An 18169-nucleotide genomic window follows, 5' to 3' on the forward strand; every position below is an offset into this window, starting at 1 on the left:
AAATTTGGGTACGTAATACTTGGGTTTCACCCCTTCACCTAATAATAAACCATACTGTTTGATATTTTGCATTTATTTTTCCTTTGTAAACTGTACAAATATGTTTGTACGAGTAAACGAAGATTAAACTTGTAAGACTTTTTGACGATAACCTTTTGCTTATTTGAAAGCATTTATTTTCTTTAAATGATTTATTTTTAATAAGAATGATGCAGGTAGACACGTATTAAATTTTTAAACTAATCAGTCATAAAACTGAGCGTAGTTCTAAAATTTTGTACATTTCTTCTCAAAAGTTCGGTTCATAAACATTCTGATATTTATTAAAATGAGATTTACTATTGCAATAATTTTAATATTTGCCACTTTGGTAAGAACCCATTCTAGATAAATAAGTTCTTTATGTTTTAAATAACTAAAAAGTAAAATTTTATTAACTCTTTCTACAGGCATCAACTAGCCCAAGAAATCGTATTGATAATAGTGATGTAAACAAATATATACAGGAGTGCGGTGCTGAGCTAAACATTTCATCTTCAGAGATGAATAAATATAAAACACCGGACGTTCCTATGGATCGCATAGGTCAATGTTTTACAAAATGCATGTTTGAAAAATTTGGTGTTTTTGATAAAGAAAGTGGTTTTAAAATAGAACCAATATTCAAGTTAATGTCTGAGAATAATCATCCTCTTGTTGGCGATATTGAATTTATTGCTGCGATTGAAAAATGTGTTAAGGAATCTAATCTAATACAAAATGCTTGTGAACGTGCTTATCACGGATCCAAGTGCTTAAATAGTGATAATTTCAAAAAGAAGAATGTAGAATAAAAATCAAAAAATTGATCAATCAAAATAAAAAAATAATAAAAATAAAGTAAAATAGTCACAGAGTTCCTTTCTTTTATATGCAATACATTTACAAGAGGAAAATGTGAAAAAAATATTTGATCCTATCTTATCTTTTTCTTAAATAAAAATTATTTAAAAAGCAGAAAAAGTTGTGTTTGTCTTTGTATTATCTTCCTGATTATAAAATAAAAGCTTAAAACCTGTAATGATTACATAAAAGATAGCCACAACTATAAGGTTAACGTTTCCATAGTGTCAAATTTAAAGAAACAAATAGTTTCGCTTTAGTTAAAAACTTATTGTTCAAGGCACAAAACTACTTGCTACTCCCATAATAAATATCAGCTACTGCATGTGTTTCAGCTGTTAGTTAGAGACTTGAAACTTGGGAAACACGGTTTTTAAATCTATTTTCAACTATATGATACATTTTCAGTATACAAGTTCATTAATTTTGATAAATAGGAAGCACCTAATATACATAATTAAAGTGAAAGAATACAACAAAATATTCATATTTTTTACTTAATCAAGGCACGGTGGTCTTGAAAACGCGGCAGGCTTATAAAAATGGATTCCAAAAGTAATGATGCAGATTTGTTCGAAATGATCTCAGGATTCCAAATTTGTAAATTTCAAAATCGTACTTGATCCCTTTTTTGAGTTACAGGCATTATACATATATATACATTTGACTCAGAATGGGGGAAAAAAAATTAAACAAAAAACAAAAGCACATTATAATGTCCTATACCTTTTTGGAAAGCTAAAATATACTCCTTGAATTTGATGTTTATTTGAAGTTAATTGAGCAAATAGTTTTTGAGAAATTTAATTTCAAAGTCAAAATTTAAAAAAAGAAATAATTTTTTGTATTTAAGTAATTTTTTTTTTAATTTGAACTTTGTAGCAAGTTTTTTTTTTCAAAATTGACTGTTCTATTTAGTTCTTAGTCAAATCCTTAAAAATAAATGCAAAAAACTATTCTAGTTTTTCCAAAAATGGAAAAAATAGATAGGCACTTTTATATTTGTTTTATTTGTTCCTAAGGAAAAAATTGTATAATGGTTATTTAATCAACAGATTTGTAAGTTCTAATCACACTTAGTATGACTCAGAATCAACCCCAAGAACGTAGTGGTATTTTGGCTAATTTTTTGAGGTTTTTTGTTCATTTTTGGTGTTTTTTTTTAAATATTTTTTTTGCCATTTTTAGAGTTTTGTATTTTTTTTTTATTTTTATATTTTTTTAAATTATTTTAATAACGTTCTGAATATTTCAGGACTATTTTTGAAATGTAAGAGTTATATATTACGTATATCAGAAAAATATCCCACATAACATAGATTTCAGGACAGCTAAGGTCCTCAGGGACCACAAAACCGTTTCTCGATTTTCATCGTAAGAGCCATTTTCCATGAATCCATAATGAAGAAAGAAGACGTCCTGATCAGCAGCGTGTTACAGTGACCTTTTTTTCGAATTGATTTGAGGCTAATTCTTTTTTTATTTGAAAAAAAATTTAAAAATAGCTAAAAAAAAAATTGGAGAAAAGATACCTACATTTTTCCTTAAATCTTAAAAACTAAGATACTTTTAAACATGCGGTTTTTTGTTTTTGACTTAAAATCAATGAGAGCATTGATTTTTGAAAAAAAAACTAAAACAAATGAATAAAATAAACTAAAAGAAAAAAAATATTTTTTTTTTAAATAATAACTTTAAAATTAAATTTCTCAAAAACTATTTACTCAATCAACTTCAAATAAACATTAAATTAAAGGAGTATATTTAAGCTTTAAAAGGTACAGGACATTATAATGTGCTATTGTTTTTTGTTTAATTTTTTTTCCGCCATTCTAAGTCAAATATATATATATGTATAATGCCTGTAACTCAAAAAAGGTATCAGGTACGATTTTGAAATTTACAAATTTGGAATCCTGAGATCATTTCGAACAAATCTGCATCATTACTTTTGAGATCCATTTTTATAAACCCCGCCGCGTTTTCAAGACCACCGTGAAGGGGCACGGAAGTGCCCAGCCAAGTTCTCTAGCAACTTTGGCACTACACCCTTATTTACAGAAAACAACTCAGGCAATTTTCGACCTCCATCTAACTTCCGCACCAAAGATGCCAGAAATTTCAAAATCGCTACATTTGTTAAAAAAAGAGCCAAGAAAGAAAAGATAGCTGGCACAAAAAGTACTGAAATGTAAAAGTGTACCAAGTTCTAAAGTTTGGGTTCAAATTCGTATAAATAAAATTTTGATTGTTTACTTGGCAATTTTTGAAATAACTTTTGAAATCGGTAATTAAAAGAAAAATTGTTAAGAGAACAATCAAAATTTTATTGATCCAAATTTGAACCCAAACTTTAGAACTTGGTACACTTTTACAACTCAGTACTTTTTGTACCAACATAATTTCAACATAAGAGAACTTGGCTCTTTTTTTAACAATAATGTTTTTGTTGTGATTTTCCTTTTTAACGTAAACATTGATTTGAGTTAAAAGTCAATTGCAATTTTAAAATTAAAATTTTGGTTCCATATCTGCTTTTAAATATAATTACTAATAATTCGAGTAAACAAAGATTAAACTTTTAGTTCTTATAAAAATGAATATCGATAACCTTTTGTCTATGCACTCAAGCTTCAAGCATTTATTTTCTTAGTGTTTTATTTTTGAATATATTTGAATATTTCATAATAAAACTCACTTTCATAAAACTCAGTGTTGTTCTGAAAATTTGCTCATTTCTCCTGAGAAGTTCAGTTCATAAACATTCTTACGAGTATATTAAAAAAATGAGATTAACTATTGCAATAATTTTAATGTTTGTCACTTTGGTAAGAATCCATTCTAACTATATAAATTCTTTATATTTGTTTAATAACTAACGAGTATAATTTTATAAACTATTTCTACAGGCATCAACTAGTCCAAGACATCGAAATGAGTCTCGACGTGTTGATAGTGATACTGAACAATATATACAGGAGTGTGGTGCTGAGTTAAAAATTCCATCTTCAGAAATGACTAAATACAGAACACCGGATGGCGTACCTGAGGATCGCATAGGTCAATGTTTTACCAAATGCATGTTTGAAAAATTTGGCGTTTTCGATAAAGAAAGTGGTTATAAACTAGAACTAATAATGAAGATGATGTCCGAGAATAATCATCCTTCTATTCGCGATATGGCATTTATTGGTATGATTGAAAAGTGTGCTAAAGAAGCTAATCTAATAGAAAATGTTTGTGAACGTGCTTACCATGGAGCTAAGTGCTTTACTAGTGAAGCATTCAGAAAGAAGAATGCTGGATCGTAAATTATTCAATAAAAATAAAAAAAAAAATTAAGAAAAAAAAAAAAAGATTTGTACATATATTTATACCTATATACCTATGCAATATTTTTTATAGAACACTCCACTAACCTGAGTGGGGTGGTGCTTCCCCTTCCCACTTATTCACTAGATCTGAAACCTTCCAATTATCATTATTTATTATTATTTATTTTCATCTACTCAAAGAAGCTGTGCTCGAATCACGACACACGATTACGATCATACGTTAACGTTTTGACTATTGCCGTCTCTATTTAATCAGTAGAAAAAGAAAAGAAAGCGGCCATACGTTTATTGACTAAAAATTTGGACTTTTGTTATACTCTAACTCTATTGCAACAAAAATACATACATAATTGACAACTTGCATCGCCATCAACTAACTATTTTGATTCTATTAAGCCTTACAGAAGCTACAGAAGTAGCTGTAAAGCTTTTAACAAACAAATTGGTACTTGGAATTGCTCTTGGATGCTCGTTAATTTTTAGTGTTTTTGATATTTTCCTGCTGTGTAACTAAAGGTAACAAGAAATGTGTTCACAATTTCTAAAACCAAATCAAACTTCGCAATTCTACTATGTTCAACTGCACCGTAGTGCGAATATGTATTCCTTATCATTATCAGTTATGCTTTTTTCATTAAAAAATATTACATTTTGTACTCATTCAATAATTGAAATTGATCTTTTTTTTAATAATCACAAGAAAAAAACACATAAATTTAAATTCTATACTTTGTTTATAAACAAAAAACTTTTCCTTATATCTCTATTAATGGTCAAAAAATACAATAAAATAATGTAGATGTATAGTATATATGAGTATGATAAGATTAAAATTCTAACATATTGACCTACCAGGAGCAACAATGATTATTTAATTTTTTTTTGCATTTTGGAAACAAATTGATAACCTTTTGTGTCTTTAAGAATCTGTATAAGGTATTTCAAATTTAGCGAGCCATAAAATAGAACGTTATTCCAAAAAATTGCAGACACTTTTTGCTAGTCTTCACGCGTTCATTTCATACAAATCCCTTTAGTTTTATATAATGAAATTCAGTATTGCAATTATTGTAATGCTCTCCACCTTGGTAAGAATCTTTACTTTTATTATGAAACTATAATTACTAAAACATTTTTGTATAGGCATCAGCAAATAAAATTCATCGACACTCTCGCATTAGTACTGACAAAAATACAGAGGATTGCGCTAGAGAACTTCAAATTCCAGCCTCAGAACTTAAAAATTACGTTCTAAACACTTTGCCTGAGGGTCCTGTTGGTCATTGCTTTATAAAATGCATGTTCGAGAAGATCGGAATTTTCGATAAAGAGAACGGGTTTAAAGTCGAAACAATATATAATAAAATTACCGAACTTCATCGTCCTGCTATTGCTGATGGTGAACTTCTTGGTATGATTGAAAATTGCGTCAAGGAAAGTAAACAAGCAGATGATGCTTGTGAACGTGCTTATCGTGCAGCTAATTGCTTTAATTCACTAGAATTTAGAAAGAAAAGAGTGCAATCATAATTAAAATTAAGACGTGACTGTAGTTATACATAATTCAGGAAAAGAGAAAACATTTTTTTTCTAAAATAAATACTGGAAAGAGCAAAAGTTCAGAAAAAAATTCTTTTTTTTTATTGTTTTTGTTTTTTAATTTAACAATTTAGGAAATAATAAAAGTATCTATGTACTTGCCCACAATAAATTAGAAATGTGGAAAGATGGACGCACAGATAACTTCCTTGAAGCTCGAAAATTAGTTTGACACGAAAGAAATACAAAATATTGAACAAAAAATTACTCATACGCCACAGTGTACGAAGAAAAAATTGTTTTCGGGGTATTGCTCATTAAATATCGTGAATTTTAACTGGCTGATGCAATTATTCAAAATAATAATCAGTTTTAGATTTTGAGAAAATTGATATGAAACATTTATAATAGGTAGATACTATTGAAAATAAGTAATCAATTCTACAACAAATTAAATTATAAGTGTTTTTGTTATTGAAACTGAATTAGACAAGAATTTAAATATTTATTTCATAAACGTATGAATATCATTACAATTGTTGTATAAAAAATTTTCAAAAATGATAAGCTTTATCACATTTAATGTGAATCAGACTAAAATGGCAAACGAAAGCGAATACTTGACTTATCTATCATAATATTATTATTTCAATATTATTATTACTAAAGAAGCAATAGTTCGAATGGAGCACAGCTTGAATGGAACACATAATTAATAAATAAATTATTTTATAAAATCATTTTCGACTACAAATAAATCATTAAGCACGTTCGCCATTTGATTGTATTTATGTATGAGCTCATTTTACATAAATTCTTAATTTAAAAAAATGAAAACCTCTATGGCTTTTATTCTATTATTTTGTGCATTGGTGAGTTTAATTTTTACACAAAAAAAGGCCTTTTGAACATTTTTGATAAATGATCGATATATTTTTAGGTATCAACTAGCCCCATACAAAAAGGCAGTTCAAATAAATCTCGAGATTATGGAATGGTATGCATGGACGAACATAAAATTCCATTCTCTGACTTCAGGAAATATAACTTATTTAATCAGCCACCTGAAGACTTACCAGTTTATTGTTATATTAAATGCATATTAGAAAAGAGTGGCATATTTGACAAGGAAACAGGATTTTTAGTAGATTCAATACAGAAACATCTAAAAAGCACTTCTGAAACTCTTGTTAAAATTGAACATTGCATCAAAAATACTAATCAAATTGAAAATATGTGTGAAGGTGCTAACCGTGGGGCTATATGTTTGAATATTGAAGATTAAGATGGTGAATTGTTATCGTAAAATCGAATTGATTAAGCTTTAAACAAAAAAGGACATCCAATTTCGAATGAAAACACCATCGTAATTTCGTATCATATAAATTAGAAAATAAAGAATAGAAAATAAACTTTAATAATTTTAATTTATTTTAATTACTTTAATTACTATAAACAATGCCCACATTTCTTAAGGAATCTTCCAGAGTACCTACTTGAAAATTGAAAAAATATCAATCAGAGATAGTTTTTTTTTTTTTTATTTCTATTAAACGGTCCATTTTAAAGTTTTCAAGTCTCCAAAGTCGACAACGAAAATGCTAACGAAAACATATCATCAATTATTCTATCAAAGTCAAAGTGAACAAATTCAAATTAATTTAAAATTAAGAAAAAACTACAGAACATAATTTTTAACACAAGAAATAAATGAATTTAAAGTGAAAAAAACCGTGAACACTGCTCTTGGAATGGAAAATGCACAGAACAATAAAAAGTAAGTGACAAATAACGATCACGATATTTATTCTAATTTCTAATAGTCTGTTTTTACTACAGCCCAAATGAAATAATTTCTACTAATAAAATCTACTAAGCTAAATCTCAGTTTTAGAAACAAAATGCTGAGTTTTTACAAAATGCTACCAATAAACAATGTATAACCCTTTCACTAACTTAGTCTCGAGTTTTCTGTTTCTGAGAAAAATATTATTTAATTTATATCCTACCAGTTTATTTGAACAAAAGTGTTCGTAAAATATAAATTCGATTTAGGCTATAACGTACCTGCCTAGGTTCAAATCCGGGTATTGTTGAGATAGTTGCTTTGTTTAAGTTTTTTTGTTTATAATTATTCACAGATCTTTTTTAATACCTAATTACAAAAACACGCATAAATTAAATTTCTATATTTTGTTTATAAATAAAAAAACTTGTCAAATACAATACATACACAATGTACGAGTATGATAAGATTAAAATCCTAACATATTGACATATTGTATATTACATTTTAGAAACAAATTGATAACCTATTGTGTTTTTAAGTATCTGTATAAAGAATTTTAAATTTAGGGAGTCATAAAACAGAACGCTATTCCAAAACTTTGCAGAAACTTTTTGCTAGTCTTCACGAGTTCATTTCATAGAAATTCTTAAAATATTATAATGAAATTTAGTATTGCATTAATTCTAATGCTCGCCACCTTGGTAAGAAATTAAACTATTATTTTAAAATATATAAATTATAAAACATTTTTGAAGGCATCAGCAAATAATTTTCAAATGAGAGAGGATTGCGCTAGAGAACTTCAAATTAAAAATTACCATCGAAATACTATTCCTGAGGGTCATCTAGGAAAATGCTTTTTAAAATGCATGTATGAGAAGAACGGAGCTTACGATAAAGAGAACGGGTTTAAAATCGAAAAAATATATAATGAAATTAAAAAACATCATCGTCCTAGTATTGCTGAAGGTGAACTTCTTGGTCTGATTGAAAATTGCGTCAAGGAAAGTAATAAAGCAGATGATCCTTGTGAACGTGTTTACCGTGCATCAGTATGCTTTGATAAGCTTGATTAACAATTTAGAAAGAAAAAAGTGCAAACATAATAGAAAGTAAACCGTGACCGCAGTTATAATTTAGGAAAAAGAGAAAATATTTGTATTTCTTAAATAAATACTGGCAAAAGCCAAATTTCAGAAAAAAATGTGTTGATTTTTTTTCATTATATTTGTTTTTGTTTTTTTATTTAACACTGACGCACTGATGCACAAATTGAAGAGCAGTTAAATGAAAATAATAATATAATAAAAATAATAAAATTAGTTTAACACGAAAGAAATACAAAATGTATTGAACAAAAAGTTACGCATACACCACAGTGTACAGAGAAAAAATTTTTTTTCCAATTCTTGTTCATTAAAAATCGTGTATTTTAACTGGGCTGGTGATTTTGCGAAAATTGATATGAAACACCTACAGTAGATTCTATTGAAAATAAGTTATCGATTCTACAATTAAATTATAAGTGTTTTTGTTATTGAAACTGAATTAGACAAGAATTTATATAATTTATTTCATAAACGTATGAATATCATTAGAGTTTTTGTAAACAAAATTTTCAAAAATGATAAGCTATATTTAATGTGACTCGGACCATAATGGCAAGCGAATACTTGACTTATCTGTCACAATATTATCATTTCAAAAAGTTCATTTTACTAAAGAAGAAATAGTTTGGATGGAGCACATAAATAATAAATAAATTATAATGATTGTATTTATGTGCTCATTTTATACATAAATTCTTAATTTAAAAAAAATGAAAACCTCTATTGCTATTATTCTATTATTTTGTGCTTTGGTGAGTTTACTTTTTACAAAAAAAAAGACTTTGATACATGATCAATATATTTTTAGGTATCAACTAATCCCATACAAAAAGCCAGTTCAAACAAACCTCTAGATTATGGAATGGAATGCATGGAGGAACTTAAAATTCCGTTCAATGACTTAAGAAAATATCACTTAACTAATCAGCCACCTAAAGATTTGCCAGTTTATTGTTATATAAAATGCATATTAGAAAAAAGTGGCATCTTTGACAAGGAAATAGGATTTTTAGTGGATTCAATACAGAAACAACTAAATAGTACATCTGAAACTCTCGTGAAAATTGATAAGTGTATCAAAAATGCTAATCAAATAGAAAATCTGTGTGAACGCGCTAACCGTGGGGCTATATGTTTGAATATTGAAGATTAAGATGGTGAATTGTTATCGTAATGGAATTGATTGAGCTTTAAACAAAAAAGGACATCCAATTTCGAATGAAAACACCACCGTAATTTCGTATCATATAAATTAGAAAATAAAAAATATAAAATAAAGAATAGGAAATAAACTTTAATAATTTTAATTATACTTAACTTAAATTACTTTAAAATTTAAAAATATGAATGAACCCAGTTGACCTTTGCTGACCATCCTTTAGCCTATCAGATGCTATAATTTATAATTCGAAATCAATTGTTCTTTAACATAGCATATATTCAGCCCTATTCTACTATCCATCGGGGGGAATAATCTCTAAATATTCACCAATTACAATTCTGCTATTCATCCTGGGGAATCCAAACTCACGTCGGAAATATCGGTAATGTTGTTCGGTATTCCACTATTCACGTGAATGAACTTGCTCCATACATTTTCAATCCGCAAAAAAAGGTTGCGGAGCTTCTTAAGTATTTGTTAGTATGCAAAAAACAAAACAAAAATTTTTTCTTTCAATTTACTTCGTCGCCTATTTTTTTTAAGTTGACGTTCAGGTGGACGTCAAACAAAGGTAAGATAATGCAGTTCACCCGATAGATAGCAGAATGACAAGGTAGAATTAAAGTGGATCGAAAGTGTGAATCGGATCTGAGATTCACGTGAATAGAAGAATAGGGCTGAATGTTCCATTCCTAGTTTTGTTCTAGTTTTGCATCTTCTAGTCTTCAATGTTCGGCTCCACAGTACACATAATAAGGTAATATATTCCGAGCGTTGTCAAAATTTGTTTGTCAAAAATGGGCACCAATCTGTCAGGTCGGCCTTTAATTTTTTATATTTCAATCGCAGTAAACAGGAAATTTGTTTTTGTTTTAATTTATAAAATGTCATTTAAAAATATTATAAATTGAAAAATAACAAATGGTAAATAATTGTTTAAAAATTAGTGGTGTGCGTAGTTTATCGGTTTTTGTGCGTTTTTCGTCGGTATTTTAAACAATTAAGAATTCGGTAGCTGACATTGGTCGCCAAATTGTCATGTTTTGACAATCTGGCGACCAATGTCAGTTCGGAATATATTACCTTTTTATGTGTACTGTGGTTCGGCTCAAATGTAAAGCTCAGTAGCTAACAAAAAGTAGCTAAAAAAAATTCAAGTCTATTTAAAATTAAGAAAAAAACTACAGAAAATAATTCTTAACACAAGAAATAAATGAATTAAATAAAAAAAAACCGACAACACTGCTCTTGGAATCAAGGAAAATGCACAGGACAATAAAAATTAAGGAATAAATGACGATCACGAGATTTATTCTTAATCTACCTAGCTAAATATCGGATTTAGGGTAGGTACGTAGTTAATAGCCTGCTTTCATTTGAGCCTAAATGGGATAATTTCGCAAATGAGCTCATTTCAAATCGTATAGAAAAAAAATTGAATTTAAAATTTGAACTGACCTAATTTGCGAAATTATCTCATTTGGGCTCTAGTGAAAACATGCTATAATACTGTCTCACAAAAACGATAAAAAAATTAAGTTTAAGTTAGTTGAATCAGCTCAAGCATGTTCTAACCAATTATGTTAAAATATGAAGTTTATGAGTTGATCTGAATAAAACTCAGGAGTAAATTCGAAGTATTCCGTAGTATTAAAATTACTCCGGACTAAAATATTTGTATACAACAGAAAACAGACCCTATTAATTCGGTACAGCATGAATCTGAACATGTCTTATATGAAACCGAGCCAAATCTCAACCTTTGCCTGTTTTCTGCTCATTGAACACGCCTACCCCTTCATGTCACCTGTCAAAAATTATATCATCAGCTGATTGTCAAAATTTAAAGCGGATTCCGTGCTGTTTTCATAATAATAAAATTCTCGTAAGTTATTTAACAATAAAATACAAAATACGTAATTAAAATTTAACATCTAATAAATTAGCGATAATGGCCTCCAAAACCCTCCGTGCTTTATTAAGTGAATTGCGTCAAGCATCACCAAACGGCTGCATCAAAGATAACCTAGCAGCCCGCTACATTTTAGCTCAATACAAAAAATACCAAACAACCGATCAGGAACTATGCAAGGCACGCGAAGAAGTTCATTTCTTGGGCAAAACATACCTCACTTACTTGTCAAGTTTGAGGAAATACAAAGAACTCCAGAAAGAGTTTCATGGGAGGGGTGAAAGATCGGTAAGAGAAACTGCCGACATGGTTGGTTTTAAATTACCAACAGATCCAAAGTAAACAAAATTGTAAAAAATAAAGATTTATCAATTTAAAGCTAGAGCATTAACAAAAAAATGTATTTTTATTTTGGTAAAATTGTTGACATATATTTTTTTTTTATTCTTAAACATAAAATCACGAGATTCAATCAATCTTTAAACGATGAATGGCTTGAATCTCTCTCTTCCTTTGAAATTGACTTAATTGACAACTACTGACTACTGACTCCTAGTAATACGTAAACTCATTCTGATGTCGTTCTTGTTTCACAAACACATCGACAAGTGATTCGGCAAAATCAGAAAACGACAACAATGTCTCCCGCTCAGCCAGGAGCATTGTCAAGCCCGTTTCCGAGCTCTGATTCGAGGCTAACGCTGCAGCCCGCCGCACACGTCTCATAGCACAAATCTTACTCTCGGCATCCATTAACATTGTTGGTATTGTCAAAATCACATGCAAAAGTGCTGTGGTCTTTTCAAATATCGAAGTTAACTTGTACTTTTGAAACATATACAACAAATCATGAGCATTCCGACAAATCATCATATCCGTCCGCGTGTAAAGAATTTGCAATTCTATCCGCAACTTATCCGGATATTGGAATTTAAAGTACTCAATTGCATTCTGTAATATACTATCTGGGAAATTCCCATGGAACTTGTAATATTGCTCTGATTTGAATAGAATATGTGCCTCCCAGTGATTGGTGAAGCTGAATCGTTCCTGGATTTCTTTCAATATAACATTACAGACTTCGATCTTTGCAAATGCTCTCATAAATGCTTCACTCGTCTTGTCATCGTTGTCACTGTTCTCCACAGCAATGGCGTCTTTGGTTTTTCGAATTTCATCCAGAAACTCATTAATTCCCTGGGAGATTTTCACCGAGTCGACAAATGAGTTCTGGAGACTAACATAGAAAACATTGACATCGGCCATGAGGTAATAGAAGAACGATAGGAAGTACATGAAACTATCGTCTGTAAGAAGTTTCTCACAAACATCAGCTTCTCTGATAAACTGCGGCGATGAGTCTAAATCCGTGTGGAGAAGGATCATGAAATTCAAAAGTTCCCTTTTGTTTTCATAGATAAAAACCAAAGCACCCTTTTCGAAGCTTCCCTCACAATAGACAGGTGTTGCATCGTAAAATGCTTGCAGGATTCTTGGTTGTCTCTCAAAGAATCCATACATTCCATAGAGATTCGCAAAAAAGTCCCGCACTCGACTATTCTGGCAGACAGCTCTTTCCATCACTTCGGTCAGTTTGTACGCATGATAGTGAACATAGATGGCATTTCTATACTCCACAGTAATCAGTCTATGAAGGTCGGCTATTTGAGGGCTGAAGATTACTCCGCCAATGTGAGATTGTGCGATGAGTTTGTCCTTATTCGTTGGGAGGATTTTATTCAATTCGGCTAAAAGGCGTTCGGTTATTGCTTTGGGGTTTCTTTCAGGGGGTTTTAACAGAGTCCAAAAACGTTCTACGACTCGATTGTCTGTGATGTATCGCAGGGTCAAAGCTATTTGGTCTTTTTGGACGAGGTCTGTTGTTTCTTCGGTTATTATGGCAATGTATTTAGCTGCATTGACTTCTTCTAGGACTTTAGATTGATATAATTGTAGGGCGGCTTTGAGGATTTGCTCTTGGAGGATGTCCGGTTTGATGGCATTGAAGAATGGGGATTGTTCGTAACATTCTTTCAGAGTGTTATCGACTTTATATACGACTTCCATTAGGCTGCATGGGTCTAGTTTTGCATTCCAACTGCATTCTCCGTTCAAAACGTATTCGTAGAGGCTGGAACTGTCTAAGAATCCTTTGATGATTCTGACGAGGAGTTGACGATTTCTTCGGACACTTTCATTGTGGGTTTTATGGACTCCGTTTTCTAGTTTGTTTATTGTTATTGTCTATAAAGAGAGCAGGTTGGGAATTCATTCAAAAAGACAACAACAAAGAAAATGGCGATAGTACGATAACAAAGGCGGTGAAAATTAGAAACGGATTCTTGTAGGGGAGTCAAATACAAGCATTTTTTACTGTGGGAGGGAGAGGCAATTTTCAAAAAAAATTACTCAAAATAAAAAAAAATATATAAAAATGACTGCGAAACCTACAGTTATAAATGATACCTTTTTCAAAAGCCAGAATTTCACATTTTATTTTAATTTTTAAATCAAGTTATTTCAATCAATAGTTTTTTCTTTGTTGTAATTATGTGGGAAGAAAAAAGGAACTGAGTTTTCTAGATTTATATAATCTCAAGAAATTATTTATTACAGCAAAGAAAAATCTTTACTGGAAAAATCGTCGATTGGTCTGCTGTAATGCGATGATTTAATTTCAATTTCCTTTAAAAATAAGAAGCGATCTTGAAGCGTTAACGTGTCGTAAAATATGTGTCGAATATGATTTTACTGGGGATCTATTACGTAATACGAAACGAGCGGCAAGTCAACGATACTGAAGTAAACGATAGTCACGACAAAGGGCGATTACGTAAAACGAGAAAGTCGTTTGGCCAAACTAAACCGAAAAAAATATTTTTTTAGGCTCACAAGAATTCTACCAGCAAACGCAATAATATTATGAAAGCTAAACGAAAACGAAAGTTAAACGATAGGTAAATGGCAGTCGTAAAGATTAACGAGTATCGTTGAAGTAAAACGATTATCGTAATACGTAGTCGCATTTGAACGAAAACGAAGTAGTTTCAACGATAATCGTTTTACAAAATAGGGCCACTGAACACAAAAATGGATTAAAATGGATTTGTATGTGGTCATGCCCTTAATTTCAATACAAAATTTTCTAATAAAATAAACTTGCCTAAATTGATTTCTTATCAAACGCTGAAAACCATTATGTTGCTATGCCGTCTAATTTTTGAATACATTGAAAAATAGAAAAACTACTGTTTTTCAGGAAGCAATTTTATTGCACGTGCTTTAACTCTATCTGTCACACTTTTAAGTTCATGATAAAATTTATAATTTTTGTTTATAATTAAAGTTATGGTTATTGGATTAGAAAAACACATATAATTTTTTTAAAACGTTATTTTGTTAAAGAAAAATGATAGTTAAGAGCAGTTTGCTGAATCCAAACTTAAGCATTTATGTTCAACATAAATCCTTATGTGACAGTTTACGCAGAGGAAAAAGTATTGATTAAGAGTTTATGTTCAACATAAGTTATTTCAGTATCGATTAGATTCAGCAAATGTCCGTAAAACCTGTAGTTACCGTTATAATTTCATTTGAAAATCAAACAAATCATGTTTTTAATATTAAGTTTGTGTTTGTGACCAATTCTGTATAATTTTATATTTTAAGTAGTTTAATTGGACTTTTATGGTCAATTTAGTTTGTTTATGTAAATACAAAAATTAAAACATAAATAAAAATAAAGAATAAATTTTTTTTACATCTTAACGCACAACATAAATATCACAGATGTTAAGATGTAAACAATTTTTATTGTTAAATTGTGATGTTATTAATTTATTAAATTTTATGTAAATTTATTTAAAAATACTTAGTTAAATTTTGATTAAAAAATAAAAAATATATAAAAATGCAATAAAAACAAAAAAATAATACGTAATAATAAAGCTCCGCTGAAGATGCTGAGAAAACTCCAGCAAAACGTTGGGACAAAAATGTATGTTTTAATTTTTGTATTTACATAAACAAACTAAATTGACCAAAAAAGCCCAATTAAACTACTTAAATTATCAAATCATGTTTCATTTTTTTATTTTTTTATATTTGAGAACTTAAAAATGAATTTCAATAAAAGAAATAAATAAAAATAAAAATAGGTTTATATTAGTGCAATATTAAAAAGGTCTTTCCCTCTTGCAAAACCAAATGAAATTACTAACATTTTCACTATCAAATAATGCGAACTGCTTCTCTTTTAGTAATGCAGGTGCAAAAAAAAAATAATATAAACTAAGTTCAAGTATACTAACGGAGTATTCAAAAAAGAAATCCGCCAGATGCATGAAAAAAACGTACAAAATTTTAAAAAGGTGTTTTGATAATTAACCACCACTGAAAGAGTTAATGATGTTATTGTTAATATGGTTTTGTGGTGGATATAAAACAAAATTTTATAAAAAAAAGCATTTTATTGAACTAAAGGAAGCGATACAAATATGAAATATAAATAATCTAAAAGTTCAGCAAGACAAATTTTCAATATTAAAATAAAACTTTTTATCGATTGGAGAAGAGAAAAATAGCCACGCAAAGAGTTTTTAGATCCTTTTCTGGCGAAGGGGACTAGACAAAATACTTTTAATAAAAACGCTGTTGACATTGGCACCTGCCTGGCGACTTTACATACCCTAAGTAAAGCAACAAAGTTGCGTGAGCGGGACAGAGTAAAGTTAAAATCCTGAGAACCCGGCGAAGCGGGCCAGGCAAGGTACTTTTAAGATAATAAAATCTACTGACGAGATATCTAGTGTTTTTCTTGGAGATATAGGTACCTACCTACAAAGTTCTCAACATACTCTGTATAAAATATCAAAGATCTTTTTAATGGTGGCACTGTTAAGCCAAATTTATCAAAAACAGTATAACTATAAGGCATAGAAACATAGTTTTCACTGTTTGATCAGGAATCAATTGAGACGGTTAACTTCAATAAATTTTGTATTGAAATCTACAGTCTTAACAAAAATTGTATTCAATGTGTTCTTTAAAGCTTTTTTTTTCACAATTTTTGACTTTGAGTCGATTATTTCAAAAACTACTAATTAAAATAAATTGATTTAAAATTAAGTGTAAAAAGTGAGCTTTTGAAAAAGGTATCTTTTAAAGTTGTAAGTGTTGCCATTGGGACATATTCATAGTCGTTTTTAGACCCCCCTTAACTGGGGTTAATCCAATGTTATTTGAATAGGATAAACTCCAGTCTTTCTTAGTAGCAACTTAGACAGCGTCTATGAATATGGCCCACTGTTTTTAAATATTATTTTTATCATTTTTAGTCCTTTTTTTTAGAAAATTGCTCCTCCCTCCTAAACGGGGGGAGATAGACCCTCTTTCCTATAGTAAAAAATGCTTGTATTTTTACTATATTTCGCCGCTTTAGTTATGTTACTCTTGCCAAGAAAGTGTCCCACACAACTTACTTTGCCTAACAACGCAATATCAAGGGCATTCTTGATGTGACTTTCTTGCTTTAAATGATGGTTCCGAAATTTTATACTCGGATTAGCTGAACCTTTTTGATTGCTTACATTTAGAAGCACACAAGGATAACAATAAAATAGTTTTTTAAATTCACAACCGCAAGCCCAATCGAATTCTTTGTAAATCTTGGAAGCTTGTATCATTTGACAGTCTTTCTTGTGACTTGTTTTTTTCTCACTTTTCGTTTTACCATTTTGTGTTGAATTTGTAGTGTTTGTTGTTTCTTTTTCAACTTGAAAACAAAATTTCGGTCTAGGTGGACCCAATTCTAATACTCTTAATTTATCAGATAATGGAAGATTTGGAAAGTCTATTTTCATTAATTCACGAACGTTGAAGGGTTTTTGACGACCATTTATGAAAAGGCATTTTTCGACGCTCATCTTTTATTGTAAATATCTCTTGATTGAGATATGAAGATAAAAAGGAAATTTTTATTTTTAATAAATTATTTGTGTAATGTTTTGTAATAATTATTATATACAAAAATTAATTGGAATATTTTTTAAAATAATAAAACAAAATAGTTTTGAGTTTATTTTTTCACTTTTACTTGCGGCGATGTTTGATGTTTGTGTTGGGATGTCACGATAAGGTTTGTTTGTTTTGAGTCATGTTTTTTTTCTTGACGTTTGGCATGATGCAATTTGGGGTGGAAGCAGAATGATTTTGTGACGTTTCGGTTGTATTGCGTTCATTTATTTAACCAATTTGATTTTCAGCATTTACATTTGGCGATTTGTTCAATGGAAATTTTTTCTTTGTTTTAATTTTGTGGGAAGAAAAAGAAGAGTGTTTTCTAGTGGAATAAGAACTCACGCAATTATTTATTGCAGCAAAGAAAAATCTTTACTGGAAAAATCGTCGATACGATGATTTAATTTCATTTATTTTATTACT

At 29.6% G+C, this 18169-nt stretch overlaps 7 protein-coding genes across 7 annotated transcripts; 6 read left to right on the plus strand and 1 right to left on the minus strand.

Annotated features, from left to right (window-relative positions):
- The first annotated feature begins 229 nt into the window (after positions 1-229).
- Positions 230-887, plus strand: LOC129916446 (general odorant-binding protein 99a-like). The gene is made up of 2 exons (XM_055996419.1): positions 230-370; positions 450-887. Exons 1-2 carry the CDS (start codon positions 329-331, stop codon positions 831-833), a joined length of 426 nt encoding a protein of 141 aa, XP_055852394.1. The 5' UTR covers positions 230-328; the 3' UTR covers positions 834-887.
- Positions 888-3567: 2680 nt separating this feature from the next.
- LOC129916442 (general odorant-binding protein 99a-like) lies at positions 3568-4230 on the plus strand. The gene is made up of 2 exons (XM_055996415.1): positions 3568-3710; positions 3792-4230. The coding sequence occupies exons 1-2, from the start codon at positions 3669-3671 to the stop codon at positions 4191-4193; spliced, it is 444 nt and encodes a 147-aa protein (XP_055852390.1). The 5' UTR covers positions 3568-3668; the 3' UTR covers positions 4194-4230.
- A 925-nt stretch (positions 4231-5155) lies between these two features.
- On the plus strand, positions 5156-5769 carry LOC129916445 (general odorant-binding protein 99a-like). Its single transcript, XM_055996418.1, has 2 exons — positions 5156-5305; positions 5361-5769. The coding sequence occupies exons 1-2, from the start codon at positions 5264-5266 to the stop codon at positions 5745-5747; spliced, it is 429 nt and encodes a 142-aa protein (XP_055852393.1). The 5' UTR covers positions 5156-5263; the 3' UTR covers positions 5748-5769.
- Positions 5770-6598: 829 nt separating this feature from the next.
- On the plus strand, positions 6599-7041 carry LOC129913597 (general odorant-binding protein 99a-like). Its single transcript, XM_055992358.1, has 2 exons — positions 6599-6628; positions 6697-7041. Exons 1-2 carry the CDS (start codon positions 6599-6601, stop codon positions 7039-7041), a joined length of 375 nt encoding a protein of 124 aa, XP_055848333.1.
- A 1068-nt stretch (positions 7042-8109) lies between these two features.
- Positions 8110-8743, plus strand: LOC129916447 (general odorant-binding protein 99b-like). Its single transcript, XM_055996420.1, has 2 exons — positions 8110-8246; positions 8301-8743. The coding sequence occupies exons 1-2, from the start codon at positions 8205-8207 to the stop codon at positions 8619-8621; spliced, it is 363 nt and encodes a 120-aa protein (XP_055852395.1). The 5' UTR covers positions 8110-8204; the 3' UTR covers positions 8622-8743.
- A 2926-nt stretch (positions 8744-11669) lies between these two features.
- On the plus strand, positions 11670-12120 carry LOC129916448 (protein FMC1 homolog). Its single transcript, XM_055996421.1, has 2 exons — positions 11670-11701; positions 11763-12120. Exon 2 carries the CDS (start codon positions 11768-11770, stop codon positions 12068-12070), a length of 303 nt encoding a protein of 100 aa, XP_055852396.1. The 5' UTR covers positions 11670-11701; positions 11763-11767; the 3' UTR covers positions 12071-12120.
- Positions 12109-17697, minus strand: LOC129916437 (uncharacterized). Its single transcript, XM_055996407.1, has 2 exons — positions 17209-17697; positions 12109-13972 (listed from the first exon to the last, which is right to left on the minus strand). The coding sequence occupies exons 1-2, from the start codon at positions 17650-17652 to the stop codon at positions 12281-12283; spliced, it is 2136 nt and encodes a 711-aa protein (XP_055852382.1). The 5' UTR covers positions 17653-17697; the 3' UTR covers positions 12109-12280.
- Between the last annotated feature and the right edge of the window lie 472 nt (positions 17698-18169).

The sequence above is a fragment of the Episyrphus balteatus genome, chromosome 3 (genome assembly GCF_945859705.1).
Source record: "Episyrphus balteatus chromosome 3, idEpiBalt1.1, whole genome shotgun sequence".
In the NCBI taxonomy this organism is placed as follows: domain Eukaryota; kingdom Metazoa; phylum Arthropoda; class Insecta; order Diptera; family Syrphidae; genus Episyrphus; species Episyrphus balteatus.